Raw genomic sequence first — 23,780 nt, forward strand, 5'->3', positions numbered from 1 at the left:
TTCTCACTATCATTTCAGACTCACACAAAGACCAATGGAAACAAGGTAGAATAAAATGTCCAGGTCTATGAAGAGTGATAACTATTAGAACAAGGCCCAAAGTCATTAGGTCACTGATAAGGAAAAGGGAGATCCATGATTTCTGGCTAGTTTAATTCAGTGGTCTATGTAATAAAGTTTTTTTGAATGTAACACAAATAATCTTGTGTGATCACTGGGAGAATGAGAAGGAGAGAAAACCAAAATTTAAGCTGCATAAAGTTTGTTTGTTCACCCAACAAGGAGGCATATAAAAGGTACCAAGTGGGTCCTCAGAATCTGGAGTTCCCGGCTATCATATGACCTCTACTAAGAACTAACTTTAGACTTCAATCTGGTCAGTATTTACCTACCTTTTAGACTCAGGAACAATCTAACCAATTTGTTATGCAGGTAGCAAAATGCCAATGAATCTGTGTGTCTTATAATGGATACCTTCTCGTTGCTAGGTTTATACCTTGGACTTCATAACAAGGCTTAGTTCATTTAGACAGTGCAGAAAAAAACTATGCTGGTATTTGAACACTACATATTTGAGCCAGGGGACTGCAGGCTTTAACTTATACAGGAAAAAAAATCTGAGATCACAATGTTAAGGACACAGGATGGGACAAATTTCCAATGAATTTAAATTTTCTACGGTAATGAGAGAAAGGTATTATGCAGAAACAAAATATTTAAGATGAGCTATGTCACTAATGTCAGTAGTAACCAAACTTAGAAGAGATGCTATCAGAAAAATTCAGAGTCAGATTTAGCTTTTGCTGGAAGCTTTAGTTTTATCTTTGTGGCATAAGCCAAGAATCAAAGAACACCAAAAGGAGAGATATATAACACCTGGGATTTAAAAAAATGGATTTTATACATTTGAAATTTATGACAAAGCAATGCTTGGTGCTAATCAAGGCCGTCTGCAAAAGGAAGTAAAAGTGAACAAGGAAACAAAGCCCATGAAAAGCTTTTCTCTATGAAATTCGGTTTGTAAAAGAATTTTTATCAAAAGTACATGCATGTGTGTTAAACTGAAATAGATTCAGCTTCATTTCAATTCATTTATTCATTAATTTATTCGACAAATATTTATTGAATGCTATGTACAACAATTGGGAGAAAAGGAATTCTAATGACAGAGATAAGACACTCCTGAGACACTTCTAAAATAGCCATCTTTTGTTTTCCTAGGAAATTGTGGGGAGGTCTCATGAATAAGAATAATTAACAGAATCCGATAACATATCTGTAAGGAATGGAGGTCTCCAAGCCTCTCTCCTTTGCCAGCTGTTATTTGGAGATAAGTAATAAGGATAAAATAAAGGAACAAAACACACACGTAGCTATAGTAAGTACACATCCCAGAGAATCTCAATTTTAAATATCTTTCCCCATTTTCTCTAAAAGTAGACTAGGATTTGTCATTTATAAGCTGAATTCTGACTGAATTGGGAAAGAGCCAGATGGGCAGGCACAGAGAAAGGGCATCTAATGACTTCCTGGGTTTTCTTAGGGGAAGGACAGGAAATAGCAAATTAAAGGCTTCTTAAAGCAACACTGAATTGAAAGGTCATGAAGGCAGAGCTATGTCTCTGACACTCCTGGAGCAGAACTCCAAGAAGACAGAACAGAACAAAGAAAACCAGATGGTCTGTTTTCAAAAGCAGAGCTCTGGAGAGAAGTTTCTTTAGGATTTAGTAGGAGGTACAAATGTAACTAAGGGGAGGGAGAAAGCAAGGTCTCACCCTGACCTTTCCTTGAAGATCAAGATCTCAGAGTAACACAAGATTCTGCATTTGGGAGCTCTAAGTAGCCCTGGTATAATGTTCTTCTTTCTTTCATAGAACAATCCATTCCATTCTTGGAGAGGGATCTTGGATATCTCTCAGGGTAGAGTGGCTGTCACTGTTCTACAGTAGATGAACTGGTTTGCTCATAGACATTGGTTTGTTACAAACATTTCATCAAATGAAGGCACAGTGTGGGGGGGTGGATAAGCCTTGGTATTGTTATTATAACTTATTGGTATATATTATTAAATTCTCATAACTTATATCTAACTTTTTATAACTTATTAAGTTAAGGCACATTGGGGGGGGGATATATAAATGGCATTCTATGTCAACGCAATTTACATAGAATGACCCTTCTTTATTTTCTGACCCAAAGAAGAGTTGGCTATTTTGAGTCAGACAAGTCTAGATTTGAATTTAGTTCTATACTGGCTCACTGGGAAATCTGGGACAATCTATTGGAACCTTTCTGAGCCTGCAATTTCTCATCTACAGAAAGGAGACACATTCTTTTTTATAGAGCTTTTAGGAAGATTAAATTATCTAAAACCATGAAAGTGCTCTGAAAATGAGGGGTTAGGGGTGGAGCTCAGTGGTACAGCACATGCTTAGAATGCGTGAGATCCTGGGTTTCATCCATAGCACCAGAAAAAGAAGCGTTCCGAAAATGCCACACTGAACATAAATGACAGTTATCAGCATTCTTTTCCTGTATGTTGTACTGGGGATTGAACCTAGGGGTGTTCTACCTATGAGCTACATTTCCAGCCTTACTTTAGATTTTAGTTTGAAATACAGTTTCACAAAAATGCTCCGATCCTGCTGTCTGAGACTTTTATGTGTAGTCACACGCAGCTACCAGTATATTCTTTACCAAGATTCTGCCCCAATATGGAGGGAGACTATACTAACAATAAACAAGACAGAACTCTTGACCAATAAGCCAAAAAACATATATTACACAATGTCAAGAGTTGTATATTACAAAACATACTGATTCCTCAGTAACAAATTATAATTACAATCCTAACTTTTTCTTCCTATTTGACTTCGACACCTTTAGTAGTTAAAGATTTAACATGAGTGAATACTAATGAGAAGTCTCAATAAAGTGGATGAAAAAAATTTTATGCCACTGTGTTCATTTTCAAATACTCAAAAATGAGGCCAAAATATATGGTTATTGTTAAAACAAAAAAATGCACAGTATCAATTCCTAGATGGTGCTCATAAGATATCCTTGCTGTATCTTCAGGTTGTAATCAAATATTTCCTGAGTGCCTGTTACATATTCACACTATACTAGGCAGTAGTGAGAACACAAAAAGAACTAGGGCATAGTCCTCGCCCCAAAGCCACTCAACCACCTTGCTGCAGGAAGGTGCTGATTGTCAACTAATAAAAAGGCAAACTGACAGGAGGTCTCTAAGAACAGTCCAAAGCATTCTGGTATTGTATGCAAAAGATTCAACTGCAGAACCCTGGACGGGTTCTATGGGGAGAGTTATTGTGAACAAAGGTAGGACTCCTTTGTCAGATATGGCTGTGGAAGATCAGTGGTGAGCAGCCAGGCTGAGCAGTGAGCTTCAAGTTGAGCTTCAAGAAGTGGATATACTCAGATATAGCACCTACAAGAACATAGCCAGGACATTGGAAGTACAAGAGATGATGGCATTGAAAAAGCAAGTCAAGAGATAACAGTGGAAAGTTTGAATGCCCAGCTGAGAAGCTGGATTTTTCCCCCAAGATGTAGACAATCAATAAAGAATGTCATGATGGGCCTTGGTTCTAGAAAGATGTACAACTAGAATCACTATAGAGGATTTATTATGGGGGTGGGAAAGAAAGCAAAGGAAAACAATCAGATATAGAGCAAAGGCTATATATAGGTCACAGACAGCATAGGCGTTAAGAGCTAGGAAGCAGGTAGTGGAGACAGAAAGGACTGGATGAACGGCAGTTTGCTTTTTCATCTAGAGGTGACATTTTCCCTGAGGGCACTGGTGCTCTGACACAGTGTGGCACCTTGATTAAGAGGTCCTGCAGCCCCAGGCTAAACCAAAGAGATGCAAGTACTTAAGTACAACAAATCTGAGCAATTTCTCCTTTAAAGACTTGCCAGGTGGCATTTGCCTGAAGAAGGCATATTGTAAGTTCAAAGGGATGGTGTGCAAAAAGGCTTTCATAACCAGGGGACTGAGATATACTCAAGATAATGCAAAAGCAAAAGCCCAGCGACATGTATTATCTCTACACCACAACAATGCCCCAAGTTTTTAGGGCTTTGTCCTCTCTGCAATCATTTGTGAATTTTCTTTAGTCTTTTTCCTCTTCTACGGTTTTGGCTATTTTTACATGAACCTCTTTTACAGGTGATGGCCGACAACTGGAATTGTCTCTCTAATCTCCTGTGGTAGCCAGGACAACTAATAACTTCTGCATTTGATGATGACTAGAAAGACAAAATACTATATTCCCAAGTATGACCAAGTCAATGAATCTTCTTTCTAAAATACTTGAGATAATATGGCCAAACACAAGTAAAAGTTAAATAATCCCCAAAATATCACATGACCTGCTTTTTTTCTTAAATTCTCTTCTCAAATATAGAATCAAAGCCACTAAAATACATGCAATAAATCGAATATCCCCAACCGCATTAATCCCTTCTCTTCTAAAATATGAGTTCTTAATCATAGTATTACATTCATTTTCTTCTTTCAGATAACATAAATAAATGAATAAATAAAGGAGAGAATCTTCAAATGGAGCTAAACAGATTATTTTAGCAAACAATTAGACATAGAATGACTCTAAGTGAAGATTCCTGGCACTTGTCTATGTGTGCAAGTAGATGCACTCTGCTTACCAGTGACAAAGCTAGAAAGAAAACTCACCTGTTTTCTTCCTCAAGATCTGCTAGGATTCTCTCTAGCTCCCCTCTTTCCTCACTCTCTAAGGAAATCAAGATCTGGGCAGGACTACGAGGCTGGCTCAGGGGGGAGTCCTGGTTCAAACTTTGGCAGTAATGCTGGATTAACAAATGTTCATCATCTCTGGAAAATAAAATCAAAGGTTTTGGTTTTTTCCCCCCTTATTTGGCTTTGGGGGTCAGGGACTTGGGTGTGTATTGAAAATAGAAACATTTTTTTGTTCTTAACAATTGATTAGACCCTTTTATCCTGTTTTAAAGACATTTAGATCCTGTTGGAGTTGTGGTCTGCCACCCTACTGATGATGATTCAAAGCATTTCTTGCTCAAATTTTCAGTTGAAATTGGCCTATTTTACATGGATAAAGGAAAGGCAGGACTATAGAAATAATGGGACTATAGGCTGACAATTTAGTAATAGTTACTAAATATTAAAAGACATAATAATGGCCATTTAATGTTTTAGCTACCAAGCCAGTCAAGATAATCTGTTTACTAACCTGTATTACTGCTGATACTGATTAGAATTAAAAAAATAAAACTGTAGCCCTAAAACAATTGGGTAAATATTTTCTTAACCGGAAGGCAAAATAACTAAAAACTGTTGCTTCCATCATGTAGCCAAAAATTGTTGCTTCTATGACTTTTATAAGTCATAGGAGCAGGATGGTAACAATAATTCAACTACAGATAAATGTTTCATTCAGTTACTGTTTAGAAAGAAACACAAAAATTGAAGGGGGAAAGTCATTAAGGTCACTGATTATAAAGAAAGACAGAACAACTCATTCCTCAGAGTAGATTTTAAAGACTAATATCTTGGGGGTGTGGGGGAGAAGGAGGCAGAAGAGTTTATTTTTGTGGAGGCAGCTGCAACCTTTCCTGGAGACTGGGAACTCTCTAATACCAGGAGAAATTATTTTTAGAATGCATAGCTTCAAGCTCCTGCAAAGCTTGTTTACCTCCAAATTTTAAGAACTTCATCTGCTCTTGATAAGAGACTAAAGCTCTTTGTTTCTGGTTAAATATCATGAAGATAATACTTTCATATTCGCTCCTCTATACCCATTGACTTTTAAATAAAAAAATCCTATTATTTAGGAAAAAAGTTCTCTGAAAATATTTTAGTCCATCAAGCCAGATAACTGGAGAAGTGAAGAGTCAACTAAAAAGAATTATTGGATGTCACAAAGTGACATTTAAGTGAAGTTAACCAATCCACCAAATTGCTTCCCCAAACCTGCCCTTAAATACCTTGATTTTTTTTTACCATCCAATATTGAGTGGAAATGGATTTTATGTCCTCAGAACAAGCTAAAGCTGAATTTTGCTTAAAATAAAAAGCGGTTTTACCACCTATCTAGTTTATTATCTTTCTTCCAATTCTGAAATTTTATTGCCAGAATTTCCTATTTTTAACTATAACATACCATGGTAATTAAGCTTTTCATGCTATTCTCTTAGGCAGTCAATGAATGGCAGTCACTAACATATGGATACGATTTCAATTAATTTGAATGTGTTAGAGCTTCTAATATCAGCGAGCCAAAGAAACAACTTCTCCAAGACATTTACATTTGGTTGGTTCTTTGGTCACACATTAAAAGTCAAAAACTTTTATATATGAATACCATATTATTTTTCCCATAGCAAGAAAAAATGGATCACGGTGTGGACTGGGAGAAGATTGTTTGAACTAAGTCATAAGTGTTAACTTGATTCTTTATCATTACCTTGATTGCCTTTAGGTACTAGATAAGATGACTTATTCTCATATCTTCAGTAACCAGTTACATATAATGCCACTCTGATATGATTTCCTAAGGCTTAATCCTTATGAAGGCCCTTTTCTCATCTGAGCAAGACACCAGCTATATAAATTTACCATCTTCCCTTTGGCTTTATTATCAATGACAAGGTAGTGAACATCCCTTAATGATCAAACTAAAAGCATCATCGTATTTGACTAGATTTCTCCTCTCTGCATTATGTATCCAGTTGGCAAACCCTTTTGTTCCCATTAATATTTGTTTCATAGCCTGATCTCTTTACCTCAGACCCTAGTAAATACTTACTTGGTTCATGGCAAGGTTCCTCTGTGCTTTCTACTAGGATACTGCCCTTGGACTATGATGAATCCTGTTTTCCTGCCATTCTAAGTTCTCTGCCATGTTTAGCACCACCCTATCTCCTTCCTTAAAGTCTGACAGGGCTGGCTTTGTTATCCTTCTAACAAACCAAGACCTGAATATTCCTTTCTCTGGAAACCCTTCACGAGAATGCCTTGCTTCCGTGACCTTGTGAAGATTCCAAATCACAAAAATCTACTACTTCGGATGCCTGAAGTCAAATGTACAACTAACTTACCAGATGGAAGGAACAAGGTCATATTCCCACTACCTTGGAGTGGAGAAAATACTACTTAGCCATTACTTTAATAGGTTATTCTTTTAAATCTCTGGCAGGTTTGGTCAAAGATTATGCATTTAATATACAAATTTGGGGCTCTTGTAATTGATAACAATAAGCTTAACTTAAAGTGTTAAATAAGCTTAAATAAAAATAAGGAAAAGTATTATTTTTACTCTTGGACGTGATAATGCGTAAAATTTGAATGAGCTCATTCTGTGTCAGGCTGTTAAGAGTTAAAGAAAAACTATAAATGAATGGCTCTTTGAAAGACCAAATGAATCTGATGTAAATTCCTGTATCCTGTGCTATCCTACCTCTATATCCCTCAAAGCAATTTTATTGGCAGGAACATTTTGTAGAAAGAGATGGGATACTTACATGCTCTCATTAGGAGAGATGCTATCATTTAGATAAGATCCATTGCTGTTTTCCATTTCTGCTAGCCTGATAAAAAACGTAAAAGCTCATTAAAACTTATGTGACTTCTTAGAATCTACTCAAGACCTAATCGAACATTCCTGAAAACTAAAGAATAAATCATGGCCAGAGGAGAAAGGAATCCTTCAAATAAAAGGATGTGTATGTTGGCAGCATGTGGCATGAATTCTAAAGGATGTTGTATTTTGTGGCTGGTTTGTTTTGTTTCCACGGATCGATCTTCCTTCTTTCACTGAGAACAGGTTTTTTGTTTTCAGAAAAAGTCTCCCTAGCAACCAGTACATCCTATCCCTTATCCTACCCCTTTTCTTTTAATTCAGTTAATGCCTTCCACTAATGACAGACTTAGACAGCTAGTTAATGCTTTCACATTGATAACCATGTCTGGCAGTCAGAATACTGATAAAGGATGGATTTGCAGGAAGCTCTCTAAATGTTCCGCCAATTTTTACTCTTAAAAAATCTCATTTACCTTAGACAATAATGAGGTCTTTTGACAACTAGCAAAAAGTTAAGCAAACTCTTACAGATTCATTTAACAAGTGTATGATATTGTATAATCAGTAACTCAAAAAAGGTGGGATAGAAAGGTCCAAGGGGTTAGGAAAGTTATTCTGTTTTACAGAACATAATGAAAATAAACAAATGATGAAAGCCAAGGCTCTCGTATTCTCCATATAAAATAGTCATTTCTTCACAAATTAATATCTAGTCTAGTAGTTTTCTAAGGAAGATTTTTTTTTGGTAAACCAATTCAGGAAACGTGTTCAGTATATCAAACATAACAGGGCTACCAGAAATGTTAAAAGGCCAGGGCTAGGTAAGATTGTTCTAGACCAATGCTCTTGTTGGTATCCAAAAACAACATGCAGTGGAATGGCATGCACGTTAGCGGGCAGGCTGATTAGTAGAAATTAGACAAGATTTAGGAAGAAAGAAAAGATTGGTTTAAAATTACTATAGGTTAGCTTTCCTTGGTTAGTTATTTCAATCAATATTTGCCTAGCATTCAACTAGTCCCATACCTGCTAGCATAATGCTCAATGCGTGAATGAGTATCATCGTGTGAAAGCTGGGGGGACGAGGCAGGCCTATAAGGCAGAAAATGTCATTAGTCACAGATACCATCCATTATTGGAGAAAATAACCCAACACAGTTATATTATATACATGGCCTACAATGCTATTCTTCTAATTCTCTGGATTATATACATTTAGTGATTCCTGTATCTTAGATAGCATGAAGTGTTTTGAATCTGGATTCGAGAGATGATTTCTTAGACTTCTGCCTTTTCCAAAAGCCAAAAAGAGAGATCAAGAACCTCTCTGGAAAGGTGCAATTATAGGAAAGATTTGGGGAAAAAAACCTATGTAGCCTTTTGCCCTTCTTTCTTTAGTTTCTCATCTTTTATAGTTCTGAAGTGGTGTTAGCACTATGTGACTTAAATTTTTAAACAATTTACACCTGTGCCGTTTATTAGCTGTCCGTTTACTGACTGAAAATTGTATGCTTGCCTGCTATACTTACAGTCAACAATTTTAGTGTCAAAGAGGCTACTTCAGTCCTAGATTTCGTAATATTCCACATATCAGAACACCTTAGTCTACCAGCTTAACCAAACAACTATACTACTACTTCATAGAACAAATGGAATGACCTAAAATTATATTATGATGTTTTATAAAAGAATGACTAAATTGAATAGAATGTTGAAATATTTCTTATTAAGAACACCATATTCTAAAAGACAGAAAAAAGAGAGAGAAAGAATCGGTATGAGTGGTCCATATGCTTTTTGATAAATAAAAAAGCCATCTTTCCTTAGCTCCATGGGCTAGAATTTTGATAGGCTTAACATAACATTTATTTTCAAATATTCATATCTGACATATTAATTTTCCTAGAAAAATTTTATAGTATTTTTGGATTACCATTAGGGGGAAAAAAACTTGCTATGAAAACCATTTTGGGCTTGTGTTTTTTGTTTTAACTGGAATGGGACAAAAGGCCTCTTCTATTTCTCTCCTGACACAGAAACCCCTTAGGTAAAGGCACAAATCCAAAAGTTAATAGTAATGTACTCAGTGAGGACTCTGGTTTAGCCTAATGTCCAAGTAGCATTCAAGGGCTTGCTCTGGACACTAAGAAGAATATGGGCTTCCCCTACCCATGTTAAGAAAATAATCACCTATAGCTAGGTTTACATAGGGCGTGTGCCAGAAATTCAAATTTCTTAATGAAGATACATTATCATAATTAAAACACACAATTAACTAGGGAACTGGAAGCCTTCCCTGAGAGATCCAAGTTCTTCTTTGTGAAACCAATGTTGTCTAGGTCAAGTATAAAAGACATTTCAATTTTATGAGGAAATAAAAGGATGACTACTCAGTTTAATAGGTACATCCAAAGATTTTCATGTGAATCTTCACTATGGTTTTGGAGAGTTAATCTGTTAATTTTCTAGAATCCTGGAATAGCCCATTATTTTTAAAATGCTTAGGTTTGGAAATCTTTCCTGCGTATAGAGATAATTAATACTTGAATTGTTTTTCTTATAAGCATCATCTTCTGGAACAGATCAGTCTTTCGGTTATATATTTTTATAAGTTAAAAGCCCACCACCATGGAAAATATATTAGTAGTGTTTTCCCTTATAATATATGGTAGTGTGGTACATATAGAAGAAAGAAAATCTGAGACCTTGGAGCAAAATTGCACCAGAAAAAGTAGGCATATAAATCCAAAGAGCATTAATAGAGAAAATCTTAGACAGAGCTTTAATTCTTAGACTCAAGGGATAATTTTCATGTTATTTTTCTTATTAATGTATATAGCACCTATCACGGCATGTAGAAGCACAGGAACTTATAATAAACAGAAATCCTAAAAAAATACACTAAAAGAGGCACTTATTAAACCAGAAAATGAGCCAAAAGGGAGTACTGGTCAGAGAAGAATCACTAAAAATCCAAGACTTAGTAAAAAAAATTAAAAAATAAAAATAAAAACAACAACAAAAAAAAACAACAAAAACACTTAGTCCAGAGGTAAAACTAAGTGAAAAGCCGTGGGAAACACTTAAAGGAAGATAATAAAACCATTCCCACTTCCCACTTTCCAAATACAAAATCATATACCAAGAAGGGTTATTTCTTTTTACGATTAATAAAGCAACTCAGCCAATGCCACCTTACGCGAAACTCCATTAATAAGTTTTCAATCATTTAGGTTCCAAAGCAAAATAGCTCAAAGAACATTATTGGGCTGACCCACTTATGGACAAACAATATGAGAGGCCTAAACTCAATCAGGATAAAATAATGACAAATACAGGCAAATAAGGGTTTTGTCTAAGAAAAAACAAAAGATCAGTATCTCAGGAAATTCCAATTCTGTGATCCATGTTAAATGGATTAAATACTGTCATCATCATAGGATTTGTTCACATCAAATAGAATTCTTACAGAATAAAACATGTTAGGATCTGCCTTTCCTTCCGGAATAGGATAGCTTTACAATAGACTTTACTTATAGTTATAATCCTAAAAGTAAAGACTTTAATAAAATTATAGTACTAAAAAAAAAAAACAAAGACCTCATTCTACTGGTCTTGTTTTCTTCCTTAAAATTAGAATTTCCTGGTCTTTCTGAATAACTAACTTTTCAGAAAAAGATAAATTAGGGGGAGAATTTTGTTATTACAAAATATACTTTAACAAGTATGTCATTAATTTTAAAGCCCTTCAAAGATTAACAAAGACAAATATACTCTACTTAAAACAAGTTACTTTGAACTGATGGTCCTTATGTTTTCTCCTCTTTCTCAGGAACTGTTAGTGACTGTTTATTATTTTTGTGTTGACTTTAGCCATGTATTTTAATTAATTAACTAATTAATTCAGTAATACTGGGGATCAAATCCCAGGGCATGCTACTTCTAAGCTACAATCCCAGCTTTATTTTATTTTTTATTTTAAAACAGGGTCTCACCAAGTTTCTGAGCATCTTGCTGAAAGCCCAAGTCATGGCCATATATGTATGAAGATTGTTCACCAGCATACTTATATTTTCGCATTTCTTACTTGGTTAAACTTTCTCCGATAAGAGTAAATGCATTCACTAAGCAGAATCCACTCAAGTTCAGGCCTTCAGTATGCCAAAATTTTTAAAGTTTTTTACTTATAAAAGGTTCTAACATCTATAAATAAACTATTTGGGTTAAGAAAAACAAGCCGGGCATGGTGGCGCATGCTCATAATCCCAGCTTTTGGGAGGCTGAGACAGGATCGCGGTTGCCACCTCAGCTACTTAGTAAGGCCCTTCCAAGGCCCTTCGCAACTTAGTGAGACCCTGTTTCAAAATACAGAATAAAAAAAAAATAGGGCTAGGGTTGTAGTTCAGAGGTAGAATGTCCCTGGGTTCCATCCCTAGTACCGCAAAAAAAAAAAAAAAGAAAAGAAAAAAGAAAAAGAAAAAAAGAAAAACATTCAACAGGCAGGGAGTGTAAATGAATCTAAATAACTTCTCAAGTTGTTTAAGCAGGAGGATTAAAGGAATCAGACAATTTTCTACTTATAGCTAATACTTCTCAAAATTGAGGGGTAAATAATGCAGTTTAAAAAAGATAGGGAAGCCATCAAAACTTAGAATAGATGTCATTGAATAGTTTGCGTTTATCACTACGGCGTCTTTAAAAAAGGCTCTAGCTTAAGCTGGACAATGGTGCTGCACCCTGTAATACTTAGGAGACTGAGATGGAGGTGTAGAGACTCGACTCTAAACAATCTCCTGAGACCCTGTTTCAAAAAAAAATATTTAAAGTGTTGGGGATGTAGCTCAGAAGTAGGATGCCCCTGGTTTCAATCTCCAGTGCCACAAAAAAAGAAAAAAAAATGGATCTGGTTTAAATTAAATTACAGTGGGATAATTTTTAATAGCCCTGAAAAATAAACAATTCTTCCATGAGCTCTTCTTCCAATTTGGTCATTTTCTCTTTATATGTAATAGAGCTATCTGACATTTTTGAAAATATCCTTTTATGGGTAATCATACATCCTAGTGAGGTTCAAAGTGACACAAATACACGTGCATACGGCAAAGTGATCTGACTTTAAAGCATATTGTGAACTACCAAAATTTTGTCATGATACCTCCATACAATATAATTTTAAAGCAGGCACACATTGTTTTCTAATATATAAAATTATTGGCCCCCAAAAGAGTTTCTTCCTCTCCCCCTACTCCTCTTTTTTAGAAGGGGGATCTCACTATGGTATCTACGTTAGTCTTGAACTTCTGGGCCCAAGCCATCCTCCCCCCTCAGCTTCCATGTGTCAACACATCCAGCCCCCAAAGAATTTTTGAACATCATAAACTCTGAGACAAATCAATAAAATGTTGGTATCTAGTATTAGTGTTATTAATATACACCAGTAGTAATAACAGACTATACTACAGACTATGTAAAACCGTTTAGTTTGGAGAAGAGAACAAAATGAGTTTAGTTCAAAGTATAGAAATCCATGTATATAAAATTCATCAAATAGCATGCTATAACAGGAGAAAAAGCCCACACACTTCACTAAAATTATTTAACTAAACTTAACATCATAGTGTAAAATAGGTAACAGTCTGCTTATAACAGGCCCTGAGGAATTAACCATCAACTTTTTAAAGGCCCCAAAGCATTGAATCTCAACAAATATGACTAAAACATACTCTGATCTAATTAGGAGGAGGCTTCTTCTTGCTTTCTAGTTGAAGAACTATATAAACATGTCTCCCAGGAATACAAGTGAACCCTCAATCGTTTATTTGACTTTAATTTAAACCTATGCCAAGATTTCTGCAGATCAGAACTGTACCCGGTGGAGGACCTAAAACCCCTACTCTGATTCTCCTGATCTATGAAAGCACACTCAGGTCTTATCAAGAGAAGAAACAAAAACTGAAATGAAAGAAGTGAAATTAATGTCTTTAAACCAAACTGAACAAAACAAACAAAAAAAAACAATGATAAAAACCAAGCAAGCAAATGTGTTGGTGGTAGCAGCGCCCTTCAGCAAAAGTACTCACGCAGAATCTACTGGCCAGAAGTTGATCAGAGTAACAGGACTGCAAAACAAAAAATGAGGTGGTGAAGAGAGACGCAGGCAAACGCAGCCACAACCAAAAATTATCGAAAGGTTAAAATAAATAAAATTCAACTAATTAAGTATGAGGCATGAAAAGCAACAGCCAAATAAAAGTGGAAAGTGAATTCAAAGAAAAATCAAGAGTTTGTGATTGCCATCAGAGTTATGGGAACAAACAAGGAGAAGGTTTCAAAGAGGCGAAGACACCATTAGTTTGATCATGAGAATCATTGCTACTTACTGTGAAGTCATTGCCTGGGACTAGGTTTTCTCACACGTAGGAAAAAAGTGACTACATATGACCACACATTCAGATACGAAAAGACACACATGTGCTGGTTTGTGAGGGAGGAAAAACAAACGAGACATTGGCATCACTCATTTGTAAACAGTCCCATAGTGCTTAAAAGCCTGGTAAAGAAATTAGAGGCTATGATGTGATTTTTTTTTTCCCTACTGTCAGATAAAGTTTAATTTTTGGGAAAGGTAATCGTCGTCAGGAGATGAGGGGAAATGGCAATTGAACCTCAGCTGGTTTTTCTCTTTTCAGCTAAAGAAGAGACTGTTTGCATTTGGGAGTGAAGGAAGGGATTCGGCTGAGAGGAGTTCAAATAACACAGCAAAAGAGAGGTTCCTTGGTGTGGCGACTACTCACGTTTCCATGTTGTCCCCCTCTAAGACAGTCTGCACTGGCAGGTAGCCCATTCGGGGATGCTTCGCAAAATACCTTTTGGTTCGAAATTTGTTTTTTAGTACCTTGGCAAAGTCGCGAACATCTTCTCCTGATGTCGTCTGAAAGGGAGATCAGGATGAGATCAGATTGAAGAGAATATGATTTGAAAACAAATGATGACACCAGTCTTAGGTCCCCTGTCAGTTGTTTTGCCATTAAGGAGAAAGCGAGAGATTATGAGCCACGGCTGTGGAATTTACTAATTCTCTGAGTTATTCTCGGAAGCTCCATCATCTGTAAAATGGGGTTGATAATAGCTCAACCACTTAATATGAGGAATAAACAAAGGGGGGGAATAAATGAAGGCTATAAGCTATGAGGTACTCAATGAGTGGTGGTTTACAGAAGTCTTAAGGTAAAAAAATAGTTTTACCATACTTTATGGTATTTTTAGAACTATTTAGTCCACATTAATATCAGGTTTCATCCACTAAATATCAAGCTACTCATGGCATGGGACATTCTCCATCACTTACTTTCAAAGAGGAATGATAATGAGAAAGACAACTAAATACCTGAAGGGTGACTCTGATGACAAAGAGAGACACAGTGCACAGGAGCTAGCTACCCATGCTTCCCTGGGTTTGGGAACCACCTAAGCATCTTGCTAAATGCCAAGTGTTCATTTAGTAGATCTGGGGAGCTACATTTTTCCTTCCCCTTTTTGTTAAGTGTATTAGGGATTGAACCCAGAGGTATTCAACCACTGAGCTACACCCCCAGGACCTTTTATTTTGCAACATAGTCTCGTTCATGCTGAGGCTCTTGCTAAACTGCTGACACTGGTCCTAATCTTGCAATCCTCCTTCCTCGGCCTCAGAAGCCATGGGATTATAGAGGAATGATGCTGTGCCCAATAATAATTTCTTTTTGTGTGTGTGTGGTACTGGATAGTGGAACCCAGGGGCATTCTGCCTCTGAGCTACATCCTCAGCCCTATTTTTTCATTCTTTATTTTGAAACAGGGTCTCATTGAGTTGCAGAGGGCCTCACTAAGTAGTAGCTGAGGCTGGCTTCAAATCTGTGCGATCCTCCTGTCTCAGCCTCCCAAACACTGAGATTACAAATGTGTGCCACCACGCCTGGCCTATAATTTCAATTTTTTTTTTAAATTTTTATTTTTGGTGGTACTGGGGTGGAACCCAGAGGTTTTCTACCTCCGAGCTATACTCCCAGACCTATTTTTTATACTTTATTTGGAAACAGGGTCTCACTAAGTTGCTGAGAGCCTCACTAAGCAGCTGAGGCTGACTTCGAACCTGTGCGATCCTCCTGTCTCAGCCTCCCAAGCGTGGGGATTACAAGCGTGCGCCACCACGCCTGGCCTATAATTTCCATTTTGAATATGCTTCCAGGTAATATCAGTACAGTTTGTTGACAGATCATACTTTGAACAGCATGTATCTAGAGTTTAGACCACATAAGATTTATACCCGGGTCTATCTGATCACTATGCCTTTCTATTTCACTGGTGAGTTTTTGCAAAGTTCTACTGGTCACTGAATGTGTTCCTAAAACATCTTAGGACAAATCTACACCACTTACTTATAGAAACTAGGGTAAATTATTTAACCTCAGGACCTTGGAGCTTTCATCTGTATAAAGGAGATAAAATAATACTAGCTACTTTACACAAAATAGTTTAAAAGGCAACCACCTAGCATATAAGTAAGGTGGTATTAAAACAGATTTTTAAAATGTGTTGGTTGTTCATTTATCAGAGATAAAAGGTAAGCGGCATTAATTAAAAGAGATAGGTTAAGAGCTTTCAGGAATCCATATACCACCCCCTTCCCCAATACTCAGTATGTCCCATGGCCACAAGTTCTCTACACATAACCTTCAGGGTTAGGAAAAGGAAATGGGAAATGAATTCCCTAAAACCATGCCAAAAGAAGAAGCAACTGCATCTTTAATCAGCAATATTTACTGGGTGTCTGTCATGTTTGATGTGTCCCAGGTACCATCCTAGGCATCACTACAAGGGTAATTAGAGTCACTTTGGCTGGGGAGCATCTGGAGATCTTAGAAGTCATGGCATTAAACATGACCCGCAGGTTGGGATGTGGATCTCTTGTCTGGCATGCTCAAGGCCCAGGGAGAAAAAGAGACAGACAGACAGACAGACAGACAGACACACACACACACACACACACACACACATCAAAGACAACAAAAGCAACAAGGGCAAACTGTGATCTGCAATACTGTACAAAACAGAAACTCATCCCATGTGAATAAACTTATGAATGCAACTTACCGGGGTGCAATATTCCACCATGGGGTAATGCATCTTATGGCCTTTCGCAACTCGACCAGAAAAGAAGCAACTTTGGCAGATGTCATAATTAAAGTGCTTTAGACTTCTGTACCTGGTAAAGAACAAAAACAAACACATATGTCTTCAAATTACATTCCCAAAGAACGCTCCCAAATATACTTTCCATCACATTGTCTAATTCTAGAAACAGAATGGAATGTTCACTAGTTCTCCAAGGTAAGCAATTAACTTCCTACCACTAGGTTTCTCTGGTGCCTCTCCTATGGTATCAAAACATTTGGGTAGAAAGGTTATCCTATAAACATATGGAAGAATAGGGAAAACCGAGCTGGGTGTAGTGGCACACACTTGTAATCCCAGCACTTGGGAGGCTGAGACAGGAGGATCGATGTTCACAGAAAGCCTCAGCTGCTTAGTGAGGCCCTTTGCAACTCAGTGAGACCCTATTTCAAAATAAGGAATAAAAAACAGGGCTGGGGATAGAGCTTGGAGGTAGAATGCCCCTCGGTTCCATCCCCTGTACCACCAAGAAAAAAAAAAATAAGTGCAAAATCTCAGCTCTTATTTAAACTCCACTAGCTCTTTCAGTTTTCACTGGGTACTGCTATGCTTCTAATGCTAGTACTTGGGAGGCTGGAACTGGAGGATTGCAGATTTGAGAACAGCCTCGGCAAGTAGTAAAACTCTAAGCAACCTAGCAAGACCTTGTTTCAAAATAAAAATAAAATCTAGACATGGTGGCACACACATATAATCCTAGTACTTGGGAGGCTGATGCAGGAGGATTGCAAAGTTTGTGGCCACCTTAGCAACCTCATGAGGTCCTCGGCAACTCAGTGAAAATAAAACATAAAAATAGGGCTGGGGGTGTAGCTTGGAGGTAAAATGCCTTGAATTCAACCCCAAGTAAGACAAAAATTAATAAATTAATCAATAAAAATAAAAATAAAATAGGACAGGGGGTGTAGTTCGGAGATTGAATGTCTTAAGTTCAATTTTCCAATACCAAAATAAAAGCAATTATTTTCAAGAAATTCCAAAGATAAAGCAATCTCATATGACAAATGAAGCTTCAACAAGACCTCTAATTAAAAATAAGTCTGCTGGGCGTGGTGGCTCACGCTTGTAATCCCAGCATTTGGGAGGCTGAGACCGGCGGATTGTGGTTCTCGGACAGTCTCAGCTAGCCCTCTGCAACTCAGTGAGACCCAGTTTCAAAATAATAAAAAAAAAGAATAAAAAAATAGGGCAGGGGGTGTAGCTTGGAGGTAAAATACCCCTGGGTTTCATTCCTAGACCCACACACACAAAAAAAGTCTTCCTTTCATTACATTATCTGATTGGCAGTGATGACTCATTTATTATTATTATTATTATTATTATTATTAGTAGTAGTAGTAGTAGTAGTAGTAGTAGTGGTGGTGGTGGTGGTAGTGGTAGTGGTACTGGGGATTGAACCCAGGGTTGCTCGATGTCAAAGCTACACCTTTTATATTTTTTCAGAGACAAAGGCAGAGGTTCATTAAGGAAAAGTAAAGATACACATTCAAGAGTACATAGGCCAGCTCGAGGGCGTGTTAGGCCTTTCTTTTTTATTTTGGAACAGGGTCTCATTGAGGTTGGCCTCAAACCTGTGAGACTCCTGTCTCAGCCTACCAAGTACTGAGAATGTGCCACCACACCTAGTACATGACATCTCCAAACACTTACTTAGATCTCTTTTCCTCTGCAGAAATCCCTTACCATATTAACCACCAATGAATGGTAACTTAAGCCCCAAGAAAAGACAAATCTGAATTCGATGAGTTTGTCATCTGAAAGTACTAGTTGGTACATTCTATCCCCATTCTCAGAATACTATAGTCTTTGTTCCACGCCCCTCCCATCTTATGCTTTCTCAGATAAGAACGTCAGCCAAATCAAGTAAACATATTCCTTGTGTCACAGATGGGCAAGTGGGAAGCAAAGCTACCTTATTTAGATCGCAACCATCTTTTAAGAGGGGGTAAGGAGGCAAAAGATGTACTGCTTCCCCAAATAATCTAACAAATCGAAGGTAAACATGCTCTCTTACATCCTCCAAAGCAGTGTCCTGTTTTAGTTCATAAAATTGTCATCTATAGCATACTAGCCCCACTAGCTAAGGAAGCTGAGAACGAAAGGCAAGAAATGTCACAATGGTCGCTAGCAGCGTGTCCTCCCCACTCCCCTGGCATCCTTCTAACCTGCCAGAAGCCAAGAAGGAAAGGTGTTCTTTGTAAGCACTGCCTACTCGCTGCAGAAACCTCTTACGGGGTTTTTAAGACGTCTTTGTAAACAGCATGGATGGAATACGGAAAGATACGCACCGTAAATAAAAGGCACAAAAATGGTAAAACTCTGCCGGGCGTGGTGGCGCACGCTTGTAATCCCCGCGCTTGGGAGGCAGAGACAGGAGGATCGCGCAGGTTCAAAGCAAGCCGCGCGCGCTGGCTTAGGAGACCCTGTTTCCAAAATGAAAATGTAAAAATAGGTCTGGGAGTGTAGCCCGGAGGTAGAAGGGCTTCCAGGAACCCCAGTACCACCAAAAAAAAAAAAAAAAAAAAAAAAAGGTAAAACTCATTATTAGGAAATGAAGTAACAAAACAAGTCTAAGCAAAAACCAGAAAAGAGTATTTACTTAGCTGCTAAGTGGATTCTGAATGGGCATAGACTATATAGCTGGTTTACAACTTTGTAGTTCATTCATCGCTATGGAAACCTTGATGTTGATCCAGATGTTTAAATACACCATCCTTTCAGAAGTAGGATTTAGGATGATCGCTAAATAAGATTAATTTATCTAAAAATCTCCTGCTTAGCCCACACAGGTCAGCAAGGCTAAAGATTTAAGAGTCAATCGTTTTCCATGACATGTTAAGAATATCAAAATAATAACCTGCTATGGTTCCTATCTCTTTTCACCTTTAAATTTATAAGGCACATTTCCTTTTTTTTTTTTTTTAGGTGTTTTGTGATTCTTTCATTTCCTTGCATACTTTGTATTCCCTTCAGAGTTCATTAGTATATTATGCAGAATATGACCAGACTTGGAAGATAAAAAAGTCCTAGAATTCTTCTTTTTTTTTTTTTTTTGTGGTACTGGGGGGGGGGTGCAACCCAGGGACATTCTACCTCTAAGCTATACCCTCAGCCTTAATTTTTATTCTTATTTTGAAACAAGGTCTCACTAAATTGCTTAGGGCCTAATTAGCTGAGGCTATCCATGAACCAGTGATCCTCCTGTTTCAGCCTCCCGAGTACTGGGATTACAAGCGTGCACCACCACACTTGGCTAGGTCCTAGGTTTCTTAAAACATTTCTTAAAAGAAAAAAAATACATGTTGTCAAATGAGTGACAGACGAAGTCACCATGATGGCTCCTTCCAGAATAGAATCATCTCTTAGTTTTATAATATAATGGATTCTTGGAGAGTGTCTACAAACAGAAAATGTCATGAAAAAGAACGAGAGGATAAAAATATTTGGGTTCAAGGAAGGCGGATGTACAGCTAATCTGTACAACCTTGATGGACAATTATGTCTGCAGAGATAAGTACTTAGTCCTGTTCAACCAAAACTGTGGTTCTGAATTGTGAAGGTGGAAAGAACACCTGCCTAATGACCCACAGCCACCAAAATAAGCTGGCGATCAGGGGAGGAACAGGCGTGATCGATGTTCCAGTGCTCCCCCTTTGGAGAGGGACAGGCCAATAGCAAATGGCATGGGAGATAAAAGATGGAATCGCCAAAGGTAAAAAGTGATAAGGGGGAAAACCACATTTCTCGTTTGTTCCTAATACCTGAATCCAATGATCGGACACTCCTTGCAGATGTTACACTTGGCCTGGTGCTTGGCAGTTTCTGCAGCAGCCACTCGATGCAGGACAGGCAGCCACACCATGGACTGGGGCTCCAGTCTCATCCAGTCTAGGAAGAGGGATGCTTCAATCTCTGGCTTATTATTAGCCTGCAAAGACAAGAGGGAGAGTCGGAGAGGGCAAAAGAATGCAAGAAGAGAAGGTGAGAAAGTAAAGGAGGCACGTGTCAATTCAGGCAACAAGTTAAGAAAGATTCATAGAAAGAACTATAGTTGTACGACAAGGTGCTATATTCATGGTTTCTTTCTGAAAATGTCCCCCTGACATACATAAGAGCTATCTCCCCGACACCCACAAGAGCCACTTATTCCTAGGCTTTCATAAACAACCACCTGCCACTTTTTGGTGGGTGCTCTACCATTGAGCTATATTCCCAGCCTTTTTTATCTATTATTTTTTAAATGGGGTCTCACTAAATTACTGAGAATATTGCTAAATTGCGGAGGCTGGCTCCAAAACTACAATCCTCCTTTTTTTTTTTTTTTTCAACCTCCCAAGTTACTAGGATTACAGGTTTGTACCACAACGCCTGGCTTGCCATTTCTCTTTTAGGCTACTGGATTACAAAAAACCCAAATTAAACCAGAAATGGGAAGTAAAAAAAGCAAAATATATACACCTGAACATGACTATGTTTAGCTCCAAATTTTATACAGATATATAAAATTTAGCCCAAAGTAAAATGCAAGGGTTTATTGATAAAATTTTAAAAGGGGGGAAAAACAACTCAGGAACTATTGACTCTTTTTTGTTTCCTAGAGGGCCTACTACTCACAGATTCATAATCAGGGGTTTTAAATTTTCATCTGATTCCAAAGCCTCGTATTTTACAAACAAGAAATCTGGGGATGTAGATCAGAGAAGCAGCTTTTCAAAGGCTATACAGTAACTAATGGCAAAGTTAATACCAGAATCAGAACCTTCTGGCCTAAAGTTATTTTCATGGTTTGTGTACTTCTAATTAGAAGTCTAATTTTTTTGTTTTTTATTTTTTTGGTGGTACTGGGGGTGGAACCCAGAAGCTTTCTTCCTCCGGGCTATACTCCCAGACCTATTTTATATTTTATTTGGAAACAGGGTCTCACTAAGTTGCTGAGGCTGGCTTTGAACCTGTGCGATCCTCCTGTCTCAGCCTCCCAAGCGCGGGGATTACAGGCATGCGCCACCACAGCCGGAAAAGTCTAATTATAATAAATACCATTCATTCCACACAGTACATTAATCTATCAATCATTTGACTTCCATGTTTTCTTAGACATACATACTAAATGTCTTTTTCAACCCTTAGGAATAATATTTTAATTTCTGTGTGTGTATGCTACTATGGGTTGAACCTAAGGACATTTACCTCTAGATACATCTCCAGCCCTTTTAAATTTTTATTTTGAAACATGGTCTCACTAACTTACCCGGCACTGGGCCTCAACCTGTGATGCTTTCATCTCAGTTTCCCAAGTACTGAGATTACAGGTGTGTGCCACCACGCCTAACTTTCACTTTCTTATATTGTTAGATATAATGACTCACAGACTGACTTTCTTTGTTCGTTAATGCTTCTTTAATCTCAGATCTTCCATGTAGGATCAGTTCTGTGTGAAGTATATTCTTTAGAATTTCCTTTAGTCGTCGACACTGGTAGCAAGTTTCCCATGCTTTGTCTAAAATTATATTTTTTGATCCATATTCTTGAGAGCTATCTTTACTGGGTATAGAATGTATAGAATTTTAGACTGAAGGGTTTGGGAGCTTTGTTTCATTTTAGCCTAATGAGATATTATTCAGTTTTCCTATTGTGAAGCCAGTAGTAAAACTGATTGCTCTGCTTCTGAAGGCAATCTGTCCTTTTCCTGTCTTGCATTATATTTCTAAGGCTTTTTGAATGTCTGTCAGGTACTGAGGAATGAATCCAGGGGCATTTTAACTCCAACTTACACCCTAATCTTTTTTTAAAAAATTATATTGAACTGGGCATGGTGGCGCACGCTTGTAATCCCCGCGCTTGGGAGGCTGAGACAAGAGGATCGCACAGGTTCGAAGCCAGCCTCAACTATTTAGTGAGGCTCTTAGCAACTTAGTGAGACTCTGTTTCCAAATAAAGTATAAAGTAAGTCTGGGAGTATAGCTCAGAGGTAGAAAAGCCTCTGGGTTCCACCCCCAGTACCACCAAAAATAAACAAACAAACAAAAATAATTATTTTGCAACATGGTCTCACTAGATTGTTGGGGGCCTTGCTAAGTAAGTTGCTATGGCTGGCACTGAAGATGCAATTATCCTGCCTCAGCCTCCCAAGTACTGGGATTACAGGCATGCGTTACCACTTGTGGCTCTAACGTTTTATTTATACTGTGGAAGATTCACTGGGCCTTGAACCTATGGCTTTCAGTCTTTACTCAGTTCTCAAATCTTCGAAGTTACCTCTCAACAAACAATGCCTCGCTCCCCTCTCTATTCTGTTTAAAGAACTCTATTAGATAATATTAGAGTTCCTCAGTCTCTGTTTCTCTGAATAGAATCTCCCTCGATTTTCCTCTTTTTGTAATCCTATGCATTAATTCTAAGACGTCTTCTTCCCTACTGTTTGGGTGAATATTCACTTAGGTTCTTAGCTGTATCCAGTCTGCTATAAATCACCAAGTTTTCAATTTTAGTGTCTTTTCTTTCTTTTGGCGTTATGTTTTGTTTTGTGGTGCTAGAGCTCAAACTCAGGGACTTGTGCGTGCTGGGCAGACATTCTATCACTGAGCAGCTTCCCCAGCCCTCTATTTGGCCATTTTTAAGGTCACATGTAAAGTCTGTATTTCCCTACAGATATGTTTCAATGCTGTATTTTCATTTTCTTTACAACAAAAACATAGTTTAAAAATCCATAATAATTCCAAAATAATAAAATTACTATCGGTCTGCTTCTATAGTCGGTCCACTTGCCTTGATTTCTGTGTGTTTAACTACTTAAATTTTTCCATATATTACATTATCTTAAAGGTATGTCCTGAAGATACTCTGAATCCTGGAATGAAAGTTTCTTTTCATAAAACTTTTTTATTTGCTTTTGCTGAGAACTGAGAGGCACTGCTTATTCCAAGATCAATTGGAAACGAGCAAACAACACAGGATCCTTAGTAT

At 37.6% G+C, this 23,780-nt stretch overlaps 1 protein-coding gene across 6 annotated transcripts in view; it reads right to left on the reverse strand.

Annotated features, from left to right (window-relative positions):
• Positions 1–23,780, reverse strand: part of DMD (dystrophin) — a gene marked incomplete at both ends in the record, with an annotated part of 2,101,015 nt that overhangs the window by 49,325 nt on the left and 2,027,910 nt on the right. For 3 of the 6 annotated variants that reach the window (XM_080719244.1, XM_080719243.1, XM_080719247.1), the window contains 7 exons: positions 4,721–4,879; positions 7,546–7,611; positions 8,631–8,696; positions 13,685–13,723; positions 14,399–14,535; positions 16,737–16,848; positions 20,579–20,745. In XM_080719244.1, the coding sequence (XP_080575370.1) occupies positions 4,721–4,879; positions 7,546–7,611; positions 8,631–8,696; positions 13,685–13,723; positions 14,399–14,535; positions 16,737–16,848; positions 20,579–20,745 (746 nt within the window). The remainder of the gene's footprint in view (positions 1–4,720; positions 4,880–7,545; positions 7,612–8,630; positions 8,697–13,684; positions 13,724–14,398; positions 14,536–16,736; positions 16,849–20,578; positions 20,746–23,780) is intronic. The other 3 variants (XM_080719245.1, XM_080719248.1, XM_080719246.1) reach the window with 2 other exon arrangements.

The sequence above is a fragment of the Muscardinus avellanarius genome (genome assembly GCF_963383645.1).
Source record: "Muscardinus avellanarius genome assembly, chromosome: X".
In the NCBI taxonomy this organism is placed as follows: Eukaryota; Metazoa; Chordata; class Mammalia; order Rodentia; family Gliridae; genus Muscardinus; species Muscardinus avellanarius.